This window comes from Mandrillus leucophaeus, unplaced genomic scaffold, assembly GCF_000951045.1.
Source record: "Mandrillus leucophaeus isolate KB7577 unplaced genomic scaffold, Mleu.le_1.0 Scaffold1, whole genome shotgun sequence".
Lineage (NCBI taxonomy): Eukaryota > Metazoa > Chordata > Mammalia > Primates > Cercopithecidae > Mandrillus > Mandrillus leucophaeus.
In genome coordinates this window covers 9,824,695-9,841,017 of record NW_012098097.1, presented here as the reverse complement: position 1 = coordinate 9,841,017, position 16,323 = coordinate 9,824,695, and the positions used below count along the sequence as shown (strand labels likewise).

Below are 16,323 nucleotides of genomic sequence, written 5' to 3'. Positions count from 1 at the left end.
ACCACTTCATGGCAGGAAGAGTGAGGGTGGGAGGCTGCAGAGCTGATGTGTGGAAGATGGAGGCTCCGGGCTCTAGCAGGGCTATATTGGGCCTGGATGCCACCCAGTGTATAGTGAGGGCCATTCTTTATAGCTCCTCGCTCCGCCGCAGGCCACCAAGTCGCCTTCACACCTGACTGGACACTGCTTCCCCAACAGCAGCTTCATGGCAGATAGGGATGCCAGGGGAGCTGGGCAGTGGCCAAGAGGCTGGAGTGAAATACAATGAGAGGCCATGTGCCTAAGCACATGTAAAGTACACTGTGCAGCCAACCCAGAAATAACTGGGGAGACTTCAGAGAATACATCAGAATTCCTGAATGAGCCGACAAGGGCTCAGAGCTGTTGAGACTGAAATGTGGATGTTACTGTGATCTCATTTGCACTCGTTGCTGGTGAGAGCTAGGACATTTGAGTTTTACCTACCGTGGAATTATTATGCAGCCATTATACCAGGCTAGTGCAGACCTCTATTTATTGACATGGAAAGAGTCACAGTCTAGTGACCCTTTACAAACAGGAAGGCAGAAGTCCCCAGCGCTTTTCAGGGACCCAGGCTCTGATACAAAGGGAGAATTCAGTCAACTGGCCTATTGTGTTGGGGTGGTCACTGACGGGGTTTAAGACATGGTATCTGAAACCCACAGTAATAGAAAACAGTCTTTGGGCTGGTCGCAGTGGCTCACGCCTATAATCCCAACACTTTGGTTGGCCAAGGCAGGAGGATCGCTTGAGCCCAGGAGTGCAAGACCAGCCTGAGCAACATAGGGAGACCTCCATCTCTATAAATAAAAAATTAAAAATGAAAAACATCCAGGTGTGGTGGCACATGCCTGTGGCCCCAGCTGGATGGGAGGCTGAGATGGGAGGATTGCTGGGGCCCGTGAGATTGAGGCTATGCAGTGAGCCATGATTGCATCACTGCCCTCCAGCCTGGGTGACAGAGCAAGATCTTGTCTCAAAAAAAATAAATACATAAAAATAAAGAAAACAGTCTTTAGAATATTGAGGTTAATTTCTCTACCCAGAAAGCAATCTTTAATTGTATTAATAAGAACACAAAAGAAGGTAGGTAGTATCCCAAGCAGCTGACTGCTTACATTTGGAACGGTGGCAGCAGCGGCATCACAGGAAGCACATCTGTATGTCAGGCACTGTTAGCGGCCAGTCTCTTCCTCCATGTGATGAACCTAGGCTCTGTTCAGCTGCTGGGCAAGGGTCTGCTTCAGCAGGGGCAAGCCCCTCCCTAGCCCCCAGGGGCAAATCTTCATTCATCTGTACCAGACATGGTCAGTCTATTCCCTTCGCTGGAAATTGTTTTGGGAAAGGGTCTCCGATGCAATTCTGGCCAAGTTTGGGAAAGTTTTCCTGCTTTTAAAAACAACAGCCTTTTTTCTGGCTTTGGGACACTGTGAAGAAGTGATGCTGGGCCTGCTGGAGCCATCTTGCATCTGCAAGGCTTCCATTAAGTAGAAGCTGAAGGACTGCGATGGCAGAGTAGAGAGAAGAAAGAACGTGAGTCCTCGGTGATGCTGCTGACCTGCAGAAGCCGCCAGTCCCGACACCCCCGAACTTCAGACCTCTTGTTTTGATTCAGAGACACATTTGTACATTTCATATATATACACACACACACACACACACACATACACGTATGGTTTTTTTTTCTTTTTTTGAGACAGAGCTTTGCTCTTGTCACCCAAGCTGGAATGCAGTGGCATGATCTCGGCTCACTGCAACCTCCCTCCACCTCCTGGGTTCTTGTGATTCTCCTACCTCAGCCTCCCAAGTAGCTGGAATTACAGGCGTGCACCACCACGCCCAGCTAATTTTCGTATTTTTAGTAGAGACAGCATTTCACCATCCTGGCCAGGCTAGTCTTGAACTCCTGACCTCAGGTAACTCGCCCACCTCAGCCTCCCAAAGTGCTGGGATCACAAACATGAGCCACCACAGCCGGTTGCATTTTCACATTCTTAAATGCAGGATGTGTCTTGCAAGCAATGGCATCTCAGTTTGAGTGAATTACAAAATGTGAGATTTTAGGCCGGGCACAGTGGCTCACGCCTGTAATCCCAGCACTTTGGGAGGCCGAGGCAGGCGGATCACGAGGTCAGGAGATCGAGACCATCCTAGCTAACATGGTGAAACCCCGTCTCTACTAAAACTGCAAAAAAAAGAAAATTGGCCGGGTGTGGTGGGGGGTGCCTGTAGTCCCAGCTACTCTAGAGGCTGAGGCAGGAGAATGGCTTGAACTCGGGAGGCGGAGCTTGCAATGAGCGGAGATCGCACCACTGCACTCTAGCCTGGGTGACAGAGCGAGACTCCATCTCAAAAAAAAAAAAAAAAGTGAGATTTAAAAAAGAAATCTTATTAAGTCATTTTAAGTTGGGTGTTCTATTTCAGTCAAATCATCCTAAATGATATCTTTTAAAAATAATTCTTCCCAGAAGAATGGATCATGACAGAATACAGAAAATGAGCTGATGTGTGCAAGCGTCCTTTCTGAAGTAACAACAGCTATGTGTATATGAAATGTTTACTCTGTGGTAGGTACTCTGGAAGCACCTTTTATTCACTGTCTCATCTGATTCTCATGACAGCCCTGTCATTATCACCGCCCCCCCTCCCTTCCCATTTCGCAGCTGAGGAAGTCAAGGTGCAGAAAGGTTAAAGGAATTCATAAGTGAAGCACTGAGATCTGAACTCAAACAATCCAGCTAAAAACTCATGGTCTCAGCCACCATGCTGTGTTGCCTTAAAAAATTACACTATGACAGTGGAACGTTTTTGCTTAACTCCAGAGACTTTAATTCACCCACCTAGAAAACCTGTCATGAAAACATAGAGGATTTTTTTCCTGAGAGTTCTTAGGACCATGAAACAGTGTTGCAAATCCTGTTCAGAAATCTGGGACCATGCAGATGACCAGGCAGATGGAAGAAAAGTAAAAATATAAAAATAAAAAACAAAACCTGGGATCAATGCTTTCAAGTTTCACCTAGCTTTAACTTTCTGGAGGAGGAGAAATACGACACAGACCCTATGCATTGAGAATAGATGGCGTTGGAGTTGTGGATTGTCTGTGCTTGCCAAACAGCATCCAGGAAGAAAAGCAATGCATTCGACTTCCCTGCTTGGCAGAGCCACTGCCTCTAGAGTATTACTCAAAAACTCATTTTTTTAAAATAAAAATAAATGAATTTGTAGACGATATAATGTTCCATGGATCTCTTCTGTTATTTCCTGGGCATGTCTCTCCATGCCCAGAAACCTTGCCTTCTCACAGCTGTTGCATAACCTTTGCTTGTGGTGGTGTTTGTTCCTGTTGCCTTGAAAGTCCCTTTGCTGCATTCTCTTCTCTGCTCAGCAAATTCCAGCTTCTACTTAAATACCTCCTCTGCGAAGTTTTGACTGAGATGCTGCAACAATTCCCGAGCTGTTTCCTCGTGGCACCTTCCTGGTGGCAGGTGGATTAGCACATTGTCTGCAACCCAGGACGACCTGGAGGAAAGTCCCAGCTCTACTGATTCTAACTGAGTAACCTTGGCAAAAGTCACCTCACTTCTCTCTGAGTCTTATTTTCTCATCTGTAAAATGAGGAGGAGGTCCTCATCATCCAAACATCACGGGACTTCGTTAGGTCAGTGCTTCGGAGCACTTAGCACAGCGCCTGGCACAAGGTAAGCACTTGATAAATGGGAGTTCGTGTTATTTCAGCATACTTTGAATACTCATCCCACTGTTTTATGATGATTTGTTTGCATGTCTGGCTTTTCTGCTAGATGATGAGTAAAACAAGCATCAATCTTCATTCTTGTTTTGTTTCTAACTCTAAATCATCTTTATTCTGGTGTAACTTACATACAATACAGTATAACCATTCACAATGTATGGTTCATTAGTCCAATAAGTGTATAGACCCATGTAACCACAATCCCAGTTAAGATTTAGAACATTTTTGTCACCTCAAAAGCACCTTCTTAGGTGGGGTGCAGCACTTCGGGAGGCCGAGGCCGGTGGATCACCTGAGGTCAGGAGTCCAAGATCAGCCTGGCCAACGTGGTGAAACCCCGTCTCTACTAAAAATACAAAAAATTAGCCAGGCATGGTGGTGGGCACCTGTAATCCCAGCTACTAGGAGGCTGAGGCAGGAGAATTGCTTGAACCCAGGAGGTGAGGTTGCAGTGAGCCAAGATTGCACCATTGCACTCCAGCTTAGGTGACAAGAGCAAAACTCCGTCTCAACAACAACAACAACAAAAACCTTCTAGGCCGGGCACGGCGGTTCACGCCTGTAATCCTAGCACTTTGGGAGGCCGAGGCAGGTGGATCACTTGAGGTCAGGAGTTCAAGACCAGCCTGGCCAATATGATGAAACCCTGTCTCAACTAAAAATACAAAAATTAGCTGGGCGTGGTGGTGCATGCCAATAATCCCTGCTACTGAGGAGGTGAAGGTTGTAGTGAGTTGAGATTGCACCACTGCACTCCAGCCTGGTCGACAAAGTAAGACTCCGTCTTACTTTGCAGTCAACCCCCACGATATCTAACCCCAGCCCCAGTCAACCACTAATGCCTTCTGTCACTAACAGTCGGGTTCTGCCTGTCCTAGAATTCCATGCACATGTCGTCATCACACAGTAGCTGCTCTTTTGTGTCTGGCTTCTCTCAGTTTACCCATGTCGTTGGCATCAGCAGTTCATTTCCTTTTCATTGCTAAGGATTATTCTATCTTAATATATCTCAGTGTGTTTATTCCCATGTTGAGGAATATTTGCATTGTTTCCAGTTTGTAGCTATTACTAATAAAGCTGCCATGAACATCTTTGCAGTCTTTTTTGTGGATGTAAGTTTTCATTCCTCTGGGATAACTTTATAAGAAACCGCCATGCTGGTTTCCCAAGTGGTTGTAACACTTCACCAGTCCCCAGCCGTGTATGACAGGGTCACATCTTGGACAGTACTTACTATGGTCAGCCTTCAGCTTTAACCATTCTGGTGGGCAGGTAGTGGTATGTCATTGGGCTTTTGATTTGCATGTGAAACATCTTTCTTTCCCAAAGTGCTGGTATTACAGGCGTGAGCCACCGCCCCCAGCCGCATGTTGAACATCTTTCTATGTATTTTAGCTGTATGTATATTTTTTGTTGTAGTGTCTATTAAAACCTTTGCCCGTTTTTTATTGGGCTGTCTTATTATCGAATTGTAAAAGTGCTTTATGTATTGCGGATACTAGTCCTTTCTCAGATTTTTGTTTGGCAAATATTTATTCCCGGTGTTTCCAAGAGCAGAGGTTTAATTTTGATAAAGTCCAGTGTATTAATTTTCTTTTCTGGTTAGTGCTTTTTGTATCCTGTTGAAAGGACCTTTCTTTCTCCATTGGATTACCTTTGCTGCATCTGTTTTTGGATTCCATTGATCTGTGTGTATATCCTTACGAATCTCACACTGTCTTGACCTCTGATTCTGTCTCCTCCTCACCTTAGCAAAGCCACTGTGGTCCACTTGGGTTTCCCCTCCCCAGGGCACAGTCAGGGAACTCTCTCCAGGCAGAAGCTGAGGCAGTCATGGGGTCACTGTCCTGTGTGCTGCCTGTTGTCAAGTGTCTGTTTCTTATATCTTGCCCAGTTTTCTGGTTGGTTGTGGCAGGTCTTAATCCGTTTCTGGATCCACAGTCCCTGGCACACAGCACCTCCAGACACAGTTCATTATAGTCGCTTTCGATTGGGAAAGTCAGTGGGGCTCCCAGAGAGCTTCTGGTCCATCCCCTTCATTTTACTAAACAGCTCTTTTCCTGAGGAGATCATTAGTCCTTTATGTCTTCACTCCAGCCCACCTGGGCTTGACAAATATTTATCAAATGAGGAAACCGAGGTCTGGAGAACAAAAGGTCACAGGGATAGGCAGGGTTGGGCTGGCAGAACTAGGCCACCTAGGCTGGGGCCTTCCTATAGGACCAGCTGGCAGGGCAGGGTCTGTCTCTCCCCGAGTGTCACTCCTGACACCTGACACAGGGTTTGCACATTGCAGGTTCCCAGGACACATTTGTTAAATAAATGACCAAATTAACACATTTATTTCTTTTAATGCTGAGTTCAAATGGCTTCTGCCTCTGCATATGATATTGTGTGTATGTTTGTGTATGTGTATGTTTCTGTGTGTGTCTGTGTGCATGTGTATGTGTGTTTATGTGTATCTGTGTGTGTGTGTATCTGTATGTTATGTGTCTATATGTGTATATGTCTGTATGTGTGTGTCTGTGCATATGGGTGTATGTCTGTATGTGTATGTGTGAATGTGTGTGTGTGTGTGTATGCATGTGTATCTGTGATTGTGTGTGTCTGTGTCTGTGTATGTGTGTGTATGTGTGTATGTGTATGTGTGTGAATGTATATGTGTATGTCTGTGTATGTGTGAATGTGTGTGTGAATGTGTGTGTATGTGTGAATGTGTATGTGTATGCATATGTCTGTGTGAATATGTGTGTTATGTGTGTCTGTGTATGTCTGTGTGTATGTGTATGTATGTAAATGTATATGTGTATGTCTGTGTATGTGTGAATGTGTCTGTGTGTGTGAATGTGTGTGTGTGTGAATGTGTATGTGTATGTATATGTCTATGTGTGAATGTGTGTTATGTGTGTCTGTGTATGTCTGTATGTGTATGTGTGTGGATATATATATGTGTATGTCTGTGTATGTGTGTGTGAATGTGTGTGTCTGTGTGTGAGTGTGTATGTGTCTGTGTGTGTATGTATGTGTATGTTTGTATATGTGTATGTCTGTCCACGCGTGTGTGTGAATGTATGTGTTTCTGTGTATCAATGTGTTTGTATGTGTGAATGCATGTGTCTCTGTGTGTGAATATGTGTGTGTGTGTGTGTGTGTGTGTGTGTGTGTGTGTGTGTTCACATAGGGATAGGATTGGCCTCTCCTACCCAGGCTCACAGGCTGAGTCTGTTAGTAAATTTTTTAAAATTTTCTCAGCCCCCCACTACAGTCGTAATCCCCACTAGGGGGCACATGTGTCCCACAGAGAGGGTCTGTGCTCCTTAGGCACAAGGACTGGCTGCCAGCTGTCAGCGGATCCCCCTCAAACCACCTCCTTGGTCTCCATGCCCTGCACCCTCCCCCTGCAAAAACAAATCAAAACAGCCTTCCTCACCAGGCTCCCGTCTCCAGCTGGGCTGCTAGCTACCGTCCTGTCCTCTCCCCAGGGCCTGCCCCTGGCTGAAGGAGGCAACAGAGTGGCAGTGGCAGTGGCAGTGGCAGTGACTATGGGTGATGACCTCACTGTGTGTCATCCCTGCCAGGGGCCACCACGTCCTCCCTGTGGAAGACTGGGGGATCCTAAAGGGGCAGCTGTCCTCTCCCCCTCACCTGGCAGGCAAGAACCAGCCTCTCAGGGCCCAGAGTCTGGTCTGCCCTTGAATGTGAGTTTCTGAAGACAGAACAGTGGTGATGACCCTGGCCAACACCAGCCCACCTGCAAAGGCAGGGCAGGCAGGCCCACAGCTCCATTCCTTGTGCCTTGTAGACAGGTCACAACCAGAATTTCCTCACGGCCCCCACCTCGAGACTCGGCCCCCTCTATCCCAAGCTTTGGCATCAAATTTCCCAGGCTCAGGTCCTGGCTTCGCTGCCAGCTGTGAGTGACCTTAAGCAAGTTCGGTGAACCTCACTTTCCTTATTGGATAAACGATAACCGTTCCTGCCGCATAAATGAAACAGTGCGTAAAATACAGCAGCTGGCACGGTGCCTAGCACATAGTAAGCGCCCAATGCATGTTAGTGGTTATTAATCATATGGTTAGTATCTTCATTATATTAACATAAGCTTCTGTGCGAACCACTTTGATGTTCTTCTGAGGTTCACAAAGAAGCATTATCTTCTTCTAGCTCTAGGTCTTGGGCTTCTTCCCAACAGCAGAGGGGCTACGGGAGCCTGAGGAACCAGCAGGGTTCGCTCTCTCGCCATCATGCCTGTCTCAGAGCGGGCACCGTGCCCTACCCATCTAGTCTCGGCCCAGCACCTCTGCTGTTTGCCCTTGCCCAGGACTGTCTGCGCACCCACACACATACACACAACCAGACACACACAACCACACACACACACAACCGCACACTTGGAGTGGGTGGGTACTCCCCAGGGTGACAGTGGACAGCCACAGCTGTGGTGGCTACTTCCCTCACCCCCACCATACCCCCGCCACCTCATTAGTTCGCTGGTCATGCTCCAGTCTCCAGGAGAGACTGGCAGCCACCCTGAGCCTCAGTCGCAGGAGCAGCACCTCCCTGCTCCTGGCTGCTGCCCTCAGCCGCCCTGCAGCTCCAAGCAGCCTTTCCCTGTCACTCAGTCTCCCCCAGCAGAGAGATTAGCATTCACACGGAGGAAGGCACCACAGCAGGGCAGCACCTCCCATCTTGTCAAGGAGCTAAGGTTCATTCCAGAAGCAGAGCCAGCTGGGAGTGGCGGTGTCCAGGTCAAGGCCCCACTGGAGGTTGGGACACGGTTCTGGGCACAGAGAGGTAGAGGTGGTCTTCTCCAGTACAGGCTTAGAGGGGGCTTCCCCACCCCAGCAATGCCACCCTCTGCCATCCTCTAGTCTGTTGCAGAACTACTGGTCACCCAGCTCTGTGTATGTGGAGAGACAGCAGGAAGGACCACAGAGTGAGGATGTGAGGAACTCTAGCCATCCTGAATCTACCACTGTTCAGTAATTTACAGTTCAAACCGGATTGTGCCAGCTCACATATATGGGACACTTACCCAACGTGCTAAACATCTTCCACGCGTTATCTAATCAACCCTTACAACAACTCTAAGACACAGATACCAGTAGGATCTGCATCCTACAGCTAAAGAAACTGAGGCACAGAGGTGTTCAGAAACCCAGACCACAGAAGTAGGATGTCCTGGTGGAACAAGGTTCACACCCAGGAGCTCTGACTCTGGACACCTTGCTCTCGGACTCTGTTATTTCACAGTAGCCAGCACCCTGGACCAGAAGGGACCCCACCCTTTGCCTCAGCTCTCCCTCTGTAGTTGCCCTTTATTTGCCCTCTCCCAAGCCGCTGAGCACGCCTGCTCCCATTCCCAAGCAATGGCTCTTTGCAAGGAAAGGGAGGAAAAAGGACTCAGCCAAAGGACTCAGCCTCCGTGGGGACAGTGTCGTAGTCAGGATTTAAGCAATTCCCCCATTTGGAGGTCCACCCTTGCCCTGAGCTTCACACTAACCCCTGTGATGGGAGCCAGTGGGCCGAGGAAGGGGCACCCAGGTCCCAGGAGCCTTCTGTGGGGAGCTCTAGGCTGAGAGAGGCAACTTTCTGCAGCAGAAGCTGCAAATGTACAGATTGCGCAGAGAGCCCAGGGGTGGGAGAGGCCCCGGGAATAAGAGGCGAGCGTGGGCTGGGTGTGCGGGGAAGGTGTAAACACAATCTGCTCCCACCAAAGCCAGCCTGCTCCCTGGGGGAGACAGCCCCCCCACCCAGCCCACATGGCACCCCAGCTGCCCAGGCAACCTCCAAGCCCAGGCAACTACAGCCCCTCTGGCCGCCAGCAGCCCCTTCCTCCCTCTTTCCCGCCCTTCATCTGGATGGGATCCCTGGAGCAGCCACCGCCTCCGGTGCAGGTTCTTGGAACAGGGCTGTGGAGGGGCGCTGCCCTGGGGAGGTGCATCTGGGCCATGAGCCAGCTCCATGACCTTGGCCTGACAATTCTTCACACCAGTGGAAGGAGATGGGCAACTTGGAAATGGCAGCAAGGATGAGGTGACAGGAACATGGCAAATAGATTAGAGAATAAATGCAGATAGGATCGGGGAACACAGACGGGGTCCCAGGAACAGTGCCCTCTGGCCCTCAGCCTGACAGGCCTGTCACCGGGAAGGCCGATGCCTCCAAAGAGAGGGACAGGCTGACAGGAGCTGAGACAGACGGTCACAGGCTCACGGCCTGGGTCAGGCTGGCGCTGTGGCTTTGCCTCTGCAGGCTCCTTCCCTAGTGTGACTTTCCCCCTGCCTCCTGCCTGCCCTACTTTGAGAGGCTCCCACAGAACTGCCTTCGCACACATCCCAGCCAGGCTCCCCGAGGTACCAGCAGCCCCTCCCCAGCGGGGTACACCTCCTCCCCCACCCTGAGCACCTCCCCAGCGGTTCCCTCTCCTCTGTGGCATCCCTCACCCTTTCCCTTCCCTCCCTTCAGAGGCGGAGCGGCGGCTGAGGTGCTGCTGTCTAGAGAACTCCATCTCCTACTGCCTGGAAGTCAAGGGCAAGGGCCAGCCAGGCAGAGACAACACCACTGGGCTGGGAGGGGGCTGGCTGGGGAGGAGAGACGTGTGTGCACAGAGGCACGGGGGGCTTTTGAAGACTAATAGCTGTGAGATGTCTGGAGCAGCTGCCTGCAGGGTCTGCGCCTGGATCTGGGAGCAGAGCGGAAATCTGCTTTTATCTCTGCTCAGGATCGCGCAGGATTGGAAAAAGAGAAATGGCAGAGCAGCTGGGGGCAAAGAAGGCAGCCGCCGGGACTGAGCATCAGCAAATTGACAAAAACAAGTGTCAGGGTTTTTCCTTCCCACACGCTACTGCCCGTTTGGAACACATGCGCTCGCGCACATACAGAAAACACATTCGGAGGACAAGCTGTCAGTTGCTCCCATCCAGCTGCAGGCAGACATGTCACAGATCCAACTGGCATTTCTTATTGATAATTTCAGCAGAGCAGCCAGTGACAGGATGAGCTCTGGGAACTGGGGAAAGGCAAATGACACAGAAGCAAGTGCGGCTGTGGCAAACTGACACCAGCACCTCGGACCACAGGCGGAGGCTTAACAGAATAGCTCCTGGGCTGACAGGCAGTCAGCCAGGCCAGCAAACCACCCCCAACCCGTGCAAACTGTGTTGGGTTCCAGGGGGAGGCCGCCTGCCATGGTGGGTAGGAGCGTGGGCCCTGCAGCTCCAGTGTGAGCCTGGGAGCCTCCACTTCCTAGCTAGGTGACGTTGGGCAAATTATTTAACCTCTCTCTGTGTTTTCCCATTTAGAAATTGTGGATAATAACATTACCAGGCTCTGTGGGTGACTGAGGATTAAATTACAGAATGAATGGAAGCCCTTGCTTAGCAAACGTGAGCTATCAGCTGTCCCTTACTCCTGGGGTCTCCTCACTCCTTATTTATTCCTACCTCTTGCCTGGGCTGCTGGCTGCCCTGGAATCAGCCTGGTGGACCCAGCAAGTCCTTCACCCTAGGTTTTCTCAGGCTTAGCAGTCCCTCAAAGAAGCCTCAGGAACTCAGAGGGAAGGAAGCCCGTCCCAGAACAGTAAGCCCGTCCCAGAACAGTGAGCACGTCTGCTCTTTCTGCCAGGCCCGGCCAGGTCCTGCTCAGGAGCCCACACCCAGGGCCTGGGGGAAGGGGAGACTGGCATCTACCTTCTCTAGTGCTGCTTCCCCCCATTCTCCCTCTTGCTGCTGCTCCGGCTCCCACAGCATCCTCCTGGGCTAGGGGACGAACCAGGACCTGAGCTGAAACAGAAAACCAGAACAGATCAGCACTTCTCCCATACCTGGGGATGAGACTTGCATTTCAGAGTGGATGTCCCAGAACACCGCCTCTCCCTTGGACGTCCTCTGACACTGCCCTCATGCCCCAGCACGACCACCTTGCCATCCCCAAGCCTAGAAAATATGGTCAAACCACACCTGGTTCTCTTCAAACTAACCCTTGCCCCATTGCCTGGAACACAACAGGCTCAAGGTAGCAGCCAAAGGCACGAGTCCATCTGCCTACTTTGAACCTCCGTCAGTGCCCACAAGAGCTGAACACTGCCTGCTATCCTCCCACATGGCCGGGCCTTGCCTATTTCTTCCTGCCTGTCCCCAGCCTTGCCCTCTGCCCTCCCCAGCTCCCAGCCCTGCCCTACCTGCCTGGGCCAGCTGATCCCAGTCTCTGGGCCTGAGCCCCACCTGCAGAGGTGAGGGCTTACTTCAGAGGTTCTTTCTCCCTAAACAGAGGAAAGCACTGGGTCAGGATTGAAGGGCACGACCTTCCCATGTTTCTGACTCTCCTCTTCCTCCTCCTCCCATCCCTATCAATTCACCCCAATATTCAGGGGCAGGACCACCTAAGGAATCAGTTGGCATTTAGGACAGTGTGACTGGAGAGTAGAAATGTCACCCCCACCGCCAGCCCTCCACGGCAGCCACCTTCAGCAGGTGGTTCCTCGATGTCAGACCAATTTTTCCAGTTAACTGGGTCCCAGGGAGTTAATAGGCAACTGCTTCCTTCTGGCTAAGTCACGCCAGGCCTGGCCTGGCCAGATGGTCCTCAGATTTGGCCTTTTCTTTCCTGCCAGGAGGTCCAGGTCCATTTCATGTAGAAGAGACCCTGCCTGGAAGTCAGGGGCCTGAACATCCCGCATTAACCACAAATGAGATAGATGATCGAGAGCAAGCCACCTAAATCTCCCTGTCCCTCCATTTCCACAACCATTAACCAAAGATTAAAACCACATGTCCTGCCAATCCTCTGGGGTCACTGAGCCTTCCGAGCGACTTAATATATAAGAAACCTCTGGAGAAAACTAAAGCACAGGTCCCGAGCATGAAACAAGACAGCTGCTAGCATTTATGGAGCAATCACTCTGCACCCTCACCAAAACCTGGCAACCACTCTGTTATTAATCCTAGTTTACATATAAATAAGCCGATTGTTTTTGTAAATTTCCCCCATAGTCTTTCCATTAGTAAGAGGGAAGCCAGGATTTAAATTATCCCTGCCCAACTCCAGACCTGGGCTCAATAGTGTGGACCACTTAGCATTTGAGGGCCTCCTATCAGGGGAGGCCCAGGGGTGGTCATTTTAGCTGATTTAACTAATGATATCAATCAGGCTCTATTATGATGATCCCAGCTGGCCTATCGAGTTGAGGTGTCACAGAAATGCCGCCGTTTCCTGTACAGGCCCAGGGCTTCCCATTGGGCCTTCTGATCATCAGAATCTCAGGACTCAGAATCCCAGGACTCAGATGACAGGAGACAGAAAGACTGAAGTTCTCTCAGTTGCCAGTTTCCGCATATCAAAGGGACACATTGCTGGCAGGTCCCCACTCAGACATGGATGGTCACAGTACCCGCCACCTGAGTCCTCCCTGTGTGGAGACACCCTCCTACCAGTGGGCCCTGACCCAAAGATGTCATCGGATCCTTTTTACTTTGTTTCACTGGGAGCAAAAAAGTCACTCTTCAGACAGGTCTCCCATGCTAGGTGAGTCCATAGGCACAGAAGGAACCGTTCATGCACCGGAACGTCATAAAGATTTGCTGATTTTTTCCAGTGTGTCGTTGGGATAGGCACCCCTATCATCAAACGACACTGGGCACCCAGGGAAGGAAAAGTCTGGAAGTTCCCCCAACTTCACCCCCTAAAGACCACATGGCTCCAGCCTAGGGAAGAGTTAACTTTCTGGCCACTGGAGACAGCGTCCTGCCCGCAGGGGCTACCCAGCCAATGGCACTCAATGCTGATGATGTCATGCTCCTCCCGCGCCTTCTATTGGGGACTGGACAGCGAATCCTGCTGGAGGCTCAGGCAGCGGAGCCGAGGCGGGGCGGGGGCAGAGGAGGAGGAGGGGGAAGGGCAAGGAAAGGCGAGCAAAGCTACACAGAGCTACTCCTGCCTCATCCCTCCCTCCACTTCCCTGTGCCTTCCGACAGAAGGTGCCCCGGGGGACCGCCCCTTACTGGAGATAGAAAAACAGCGGCTTTGGTCCAGAGGAGCGGGCTGAGGGCTCCCATTCCCAATCGCAGAAAACAGACATCCAGCCTGCCCACCAGGCCGACAGGGAGCAGGGTGCCTAGGGCAAGGGCCAGGATACGGTGCACGCACAGGCGCGCAGACAGGCATACACGTGCACCCCCAGGCGTGCACAGCCGCAGCTTCCTTGGCAGCACCCTCCCTCCCCCAGCCCAGACTCCTGCCTTACCTGCCTGAGGACTGAGGGTCCGCGTCCACGCTGCTGCCCCTAGCTGCCCCATCCACGTCGCTGGGCTCTCTGTGGGAGCAAGAGTAGGCAGGAAGAGCTGTGGCTGTGCCCAGTCCCTCCCTGTCCCTCCACAGGTCCCGGCCGTATTGGGCTATGGACTGGAGGCTGCAACTAGAGCCTTTGAAGCTGTAAGTTCCCCTGCTCTGAGACTGAGCTCTCAAGGGTTCCTCAAAATGCCCTCCCAGCCCCCCCTGAAGGTCCAGGCAGCCTCTGCCCACCTTCAGCTTGGTGGCAGCCCAGCCCCATGGTTCCCCCCAACCACCACCAACCGCCAGCCATAGCCCGGTCAGTTTCTCACGGTTGGACTCGGTTGGCAAATCGGCGGCGCCAGAGCATGGCCAGGGTGCTGAGCAGGAAAAGGGTGGTGCACATGGCGCAGCTGCCCCATCCCCTCCCAGACCAAGTCTGCAGAAGGCCACAGGCGAGGGGCCAAAATGGCCCCAGCCAGCTCTCAGGAGCCACTGCCGTCTGTCCTGCGGTTCCTGCTGGGGATGGATTAGGAGGCTCAAGCTGATTAGTGGGTCAGCGGCCGCGACCTTGTGAGGACTGATTAAGCTCGCTGGGCCCAGGTTCTCCCCTCCAGCGGTAGGGTCAAGGCGTGGAGTGTGGCATTGAGCACGTATTCGGAGTGTCGATCTGATGAGACTGGGCCTTGCTTGCAAGGAGCTGCCAGTCTAGACAAATGTGCTGTGAAGTACAATGACTGCAGTAGAGTGACCCAGGAGTTATTCAAGGTGCCTACAGGGCACTTTCAGAGTTGCAGGCATCAGGGCAAGGGCCTAAAGAGGAGCAAGGGCATCTGAATTTGCAGTGTGCAAGGCAGAGGAGCACTCAGACAGAAGATGCTGCCGAAGCTACTGACATGAAAGCATGGAGCATCTGCCAGTAACTGCAAGGTGAGTGGAGGTGAAGCAATGATGTCACCGTGGAAGCATCAGGAGAGGAGGAAGAAAGGGGAGGGATATTCGAGAATGAAGCCAGAGAGATAGGGGAGACTCAACAGTGAAGGGCTGGCAGTTTTACCCTCTGGACAATCCTCTCCAAACTTTGCTGATTACACACCCTCTTCAGTAAAAGGCAGGATTCAAGTGTGCATTCACAAAATAGATAGGGGCAGCCACTTACAAATTATAGGCTAGACTACTGTACAGATTCATTCCTACACCATACGACTACATTACATTTGCAAAGGATGAGATATAAAATTTCTCCTATTTTCTTTCCACATCCCAAGGGGACCTGTTGGGCAGCCACTTGGTCACACCAACTTTGGGAAACTGCTGGGTGTGTATGTGGAGCATGGAGCCAGCCATGGCCATGCTGAGACATGGGTCTGGGAGTGATGTGAGAATCTGAACCCACCCACTCCCCTCCACCCGCTCCAAGACCCCCCAGGAGGCATTAGATTTTCCTTCCCTCAGCAAGGGGGAAGCAGTGTCAGAGGCACTGCCCCAAGGTCCCCCAGGCAGCCGAACCCTGAGCTCTCAGGAAGGGCCCAGGCTGCAGCTGAGGCTGGCCAGGGTGAGTTCTCCTTGCCTCCCCGGGACCTTAAAGTCAGATTTTAAGAATAAATACACGAACCATAGCGAAAGCGCAGAGCCAACCCTTAGCAATGCTCGGGCAATGGGACATCAAGTCTTGAGCGAGGACAAGGGTCACCGGGAGCCTGAGTGACATCTCTTCCTGACACTGCCAGGCCCTGTCTGGCCTCAGGCTGTCCCCAGGACTGAGCAGCCGCTGCAGGGCAGCCACCATGGGATTCTCCCCCACCTCTGGCCCAATCTCACACTGCCCTAGACAGGGCCCACCAGGAGGAAGGATTTGCTTCCCCTAGGCCCAGAATCGGGCCCTTGGTGCTGGCTGAGGTGTCCCCAGCGGCCTGCGGCTTCCTCAAGACTTTTCGACCGCCAGGTCCTCTCTGCCCTATCCGGTGCCTCTCCGGACTTCCTCCGCCACCAGCTGGGCCAGAATTCAGGGCAGCGCCTGGTTCTTGCCTGTCCGTGTCATTCATAAGCCACGGGGGACTTCAGGCCGCCGCCGCCGCGTGCGTGCACCAAGGGCATGGAGGTGCTGGGGGGTAGGAAAGGGGGAGCAGGCCTCTGGCGCCCGAGGTCGGAGGTGTGCTCAAGTTCCGACAGCCGGGGCGGTGGGCGGGTGGGGGGAACGACCCGTGCTAACCCCTCAGAGCCTGGGCGACCAGAGCTGTGGGAGTGGCGCCGCGGCCCCCAGCTGCTGGCTCGGGGGC

General features: G+C 51.9%; 2 protein-coding genes across 7 annotated transcripts in view; one reads left to right on the top strand and one right to left on the bottom strand.

Moving 5' to 3' along the window:
- Positions 1-1,054: 1,054 nt before the first annotated feature.
- Positions 1,055-16,323, bottom strand: part of PRCD (progressive rod-cone degeneration) — a 26,398-nt gene continuing 11,129 nt past the window's right edge. Inside the window, exons 1-7 of one of the 6 annotated variants that reach the window (XM_011984316.1) lie at positions 14,377-14,450; positions 14,019-14,087; positions 11,958-12,038; positions 11,467-11,559; positions 10,658-10,787; positions 8,934-9,039; positions 1,438-1,523 (exon numbers count right to left, since the gene is read on the bottom strand). In XM_011984316.1, the coding sequence (XP_011839706.1) occupies positions 12,017-12,038; positions 14,019-14,087; positions 14,377-14,450 (165 nt within the window). In that variant the 3' untranslated portion in view covers positions 1,438-1,523; positions 8,934-9,039; positions 10,658-10,787; positions 11,467-11,559; positions 11,958-12,016. Of the gene's footprint in view, positions 1,524-7,205; positions 9,040-9,205; positions 11,139-11,204; positions 11,560-11,957; positions 12,039-14,018; positions 14,088-14,376; positions 14,497-16,323 lie in introns of those variants that run through there. The other 5 variants (XR_001006529.1, XR_001006532.1, XR_001006522.1 and 2 more) reach the window with 5 other exon arrangements.
- Positions 3,409-16,323, top strand: part of CYGB (cytoglobin) — a 24,257-nt gene continuing 11,342 nt past the window's right edge. The window contains exon 1 of the mRNA XM_011984757.1: positions 3,409-3,722. Coding sequence (XP_011840147.1) covers positions 3,637-3,722 — 86 coding nt within the window. The 5' untranslated portion in view covers positions 3,409-3,636. The remainder of the gene's footprint in view (positions 3,723-16,323) is intronic.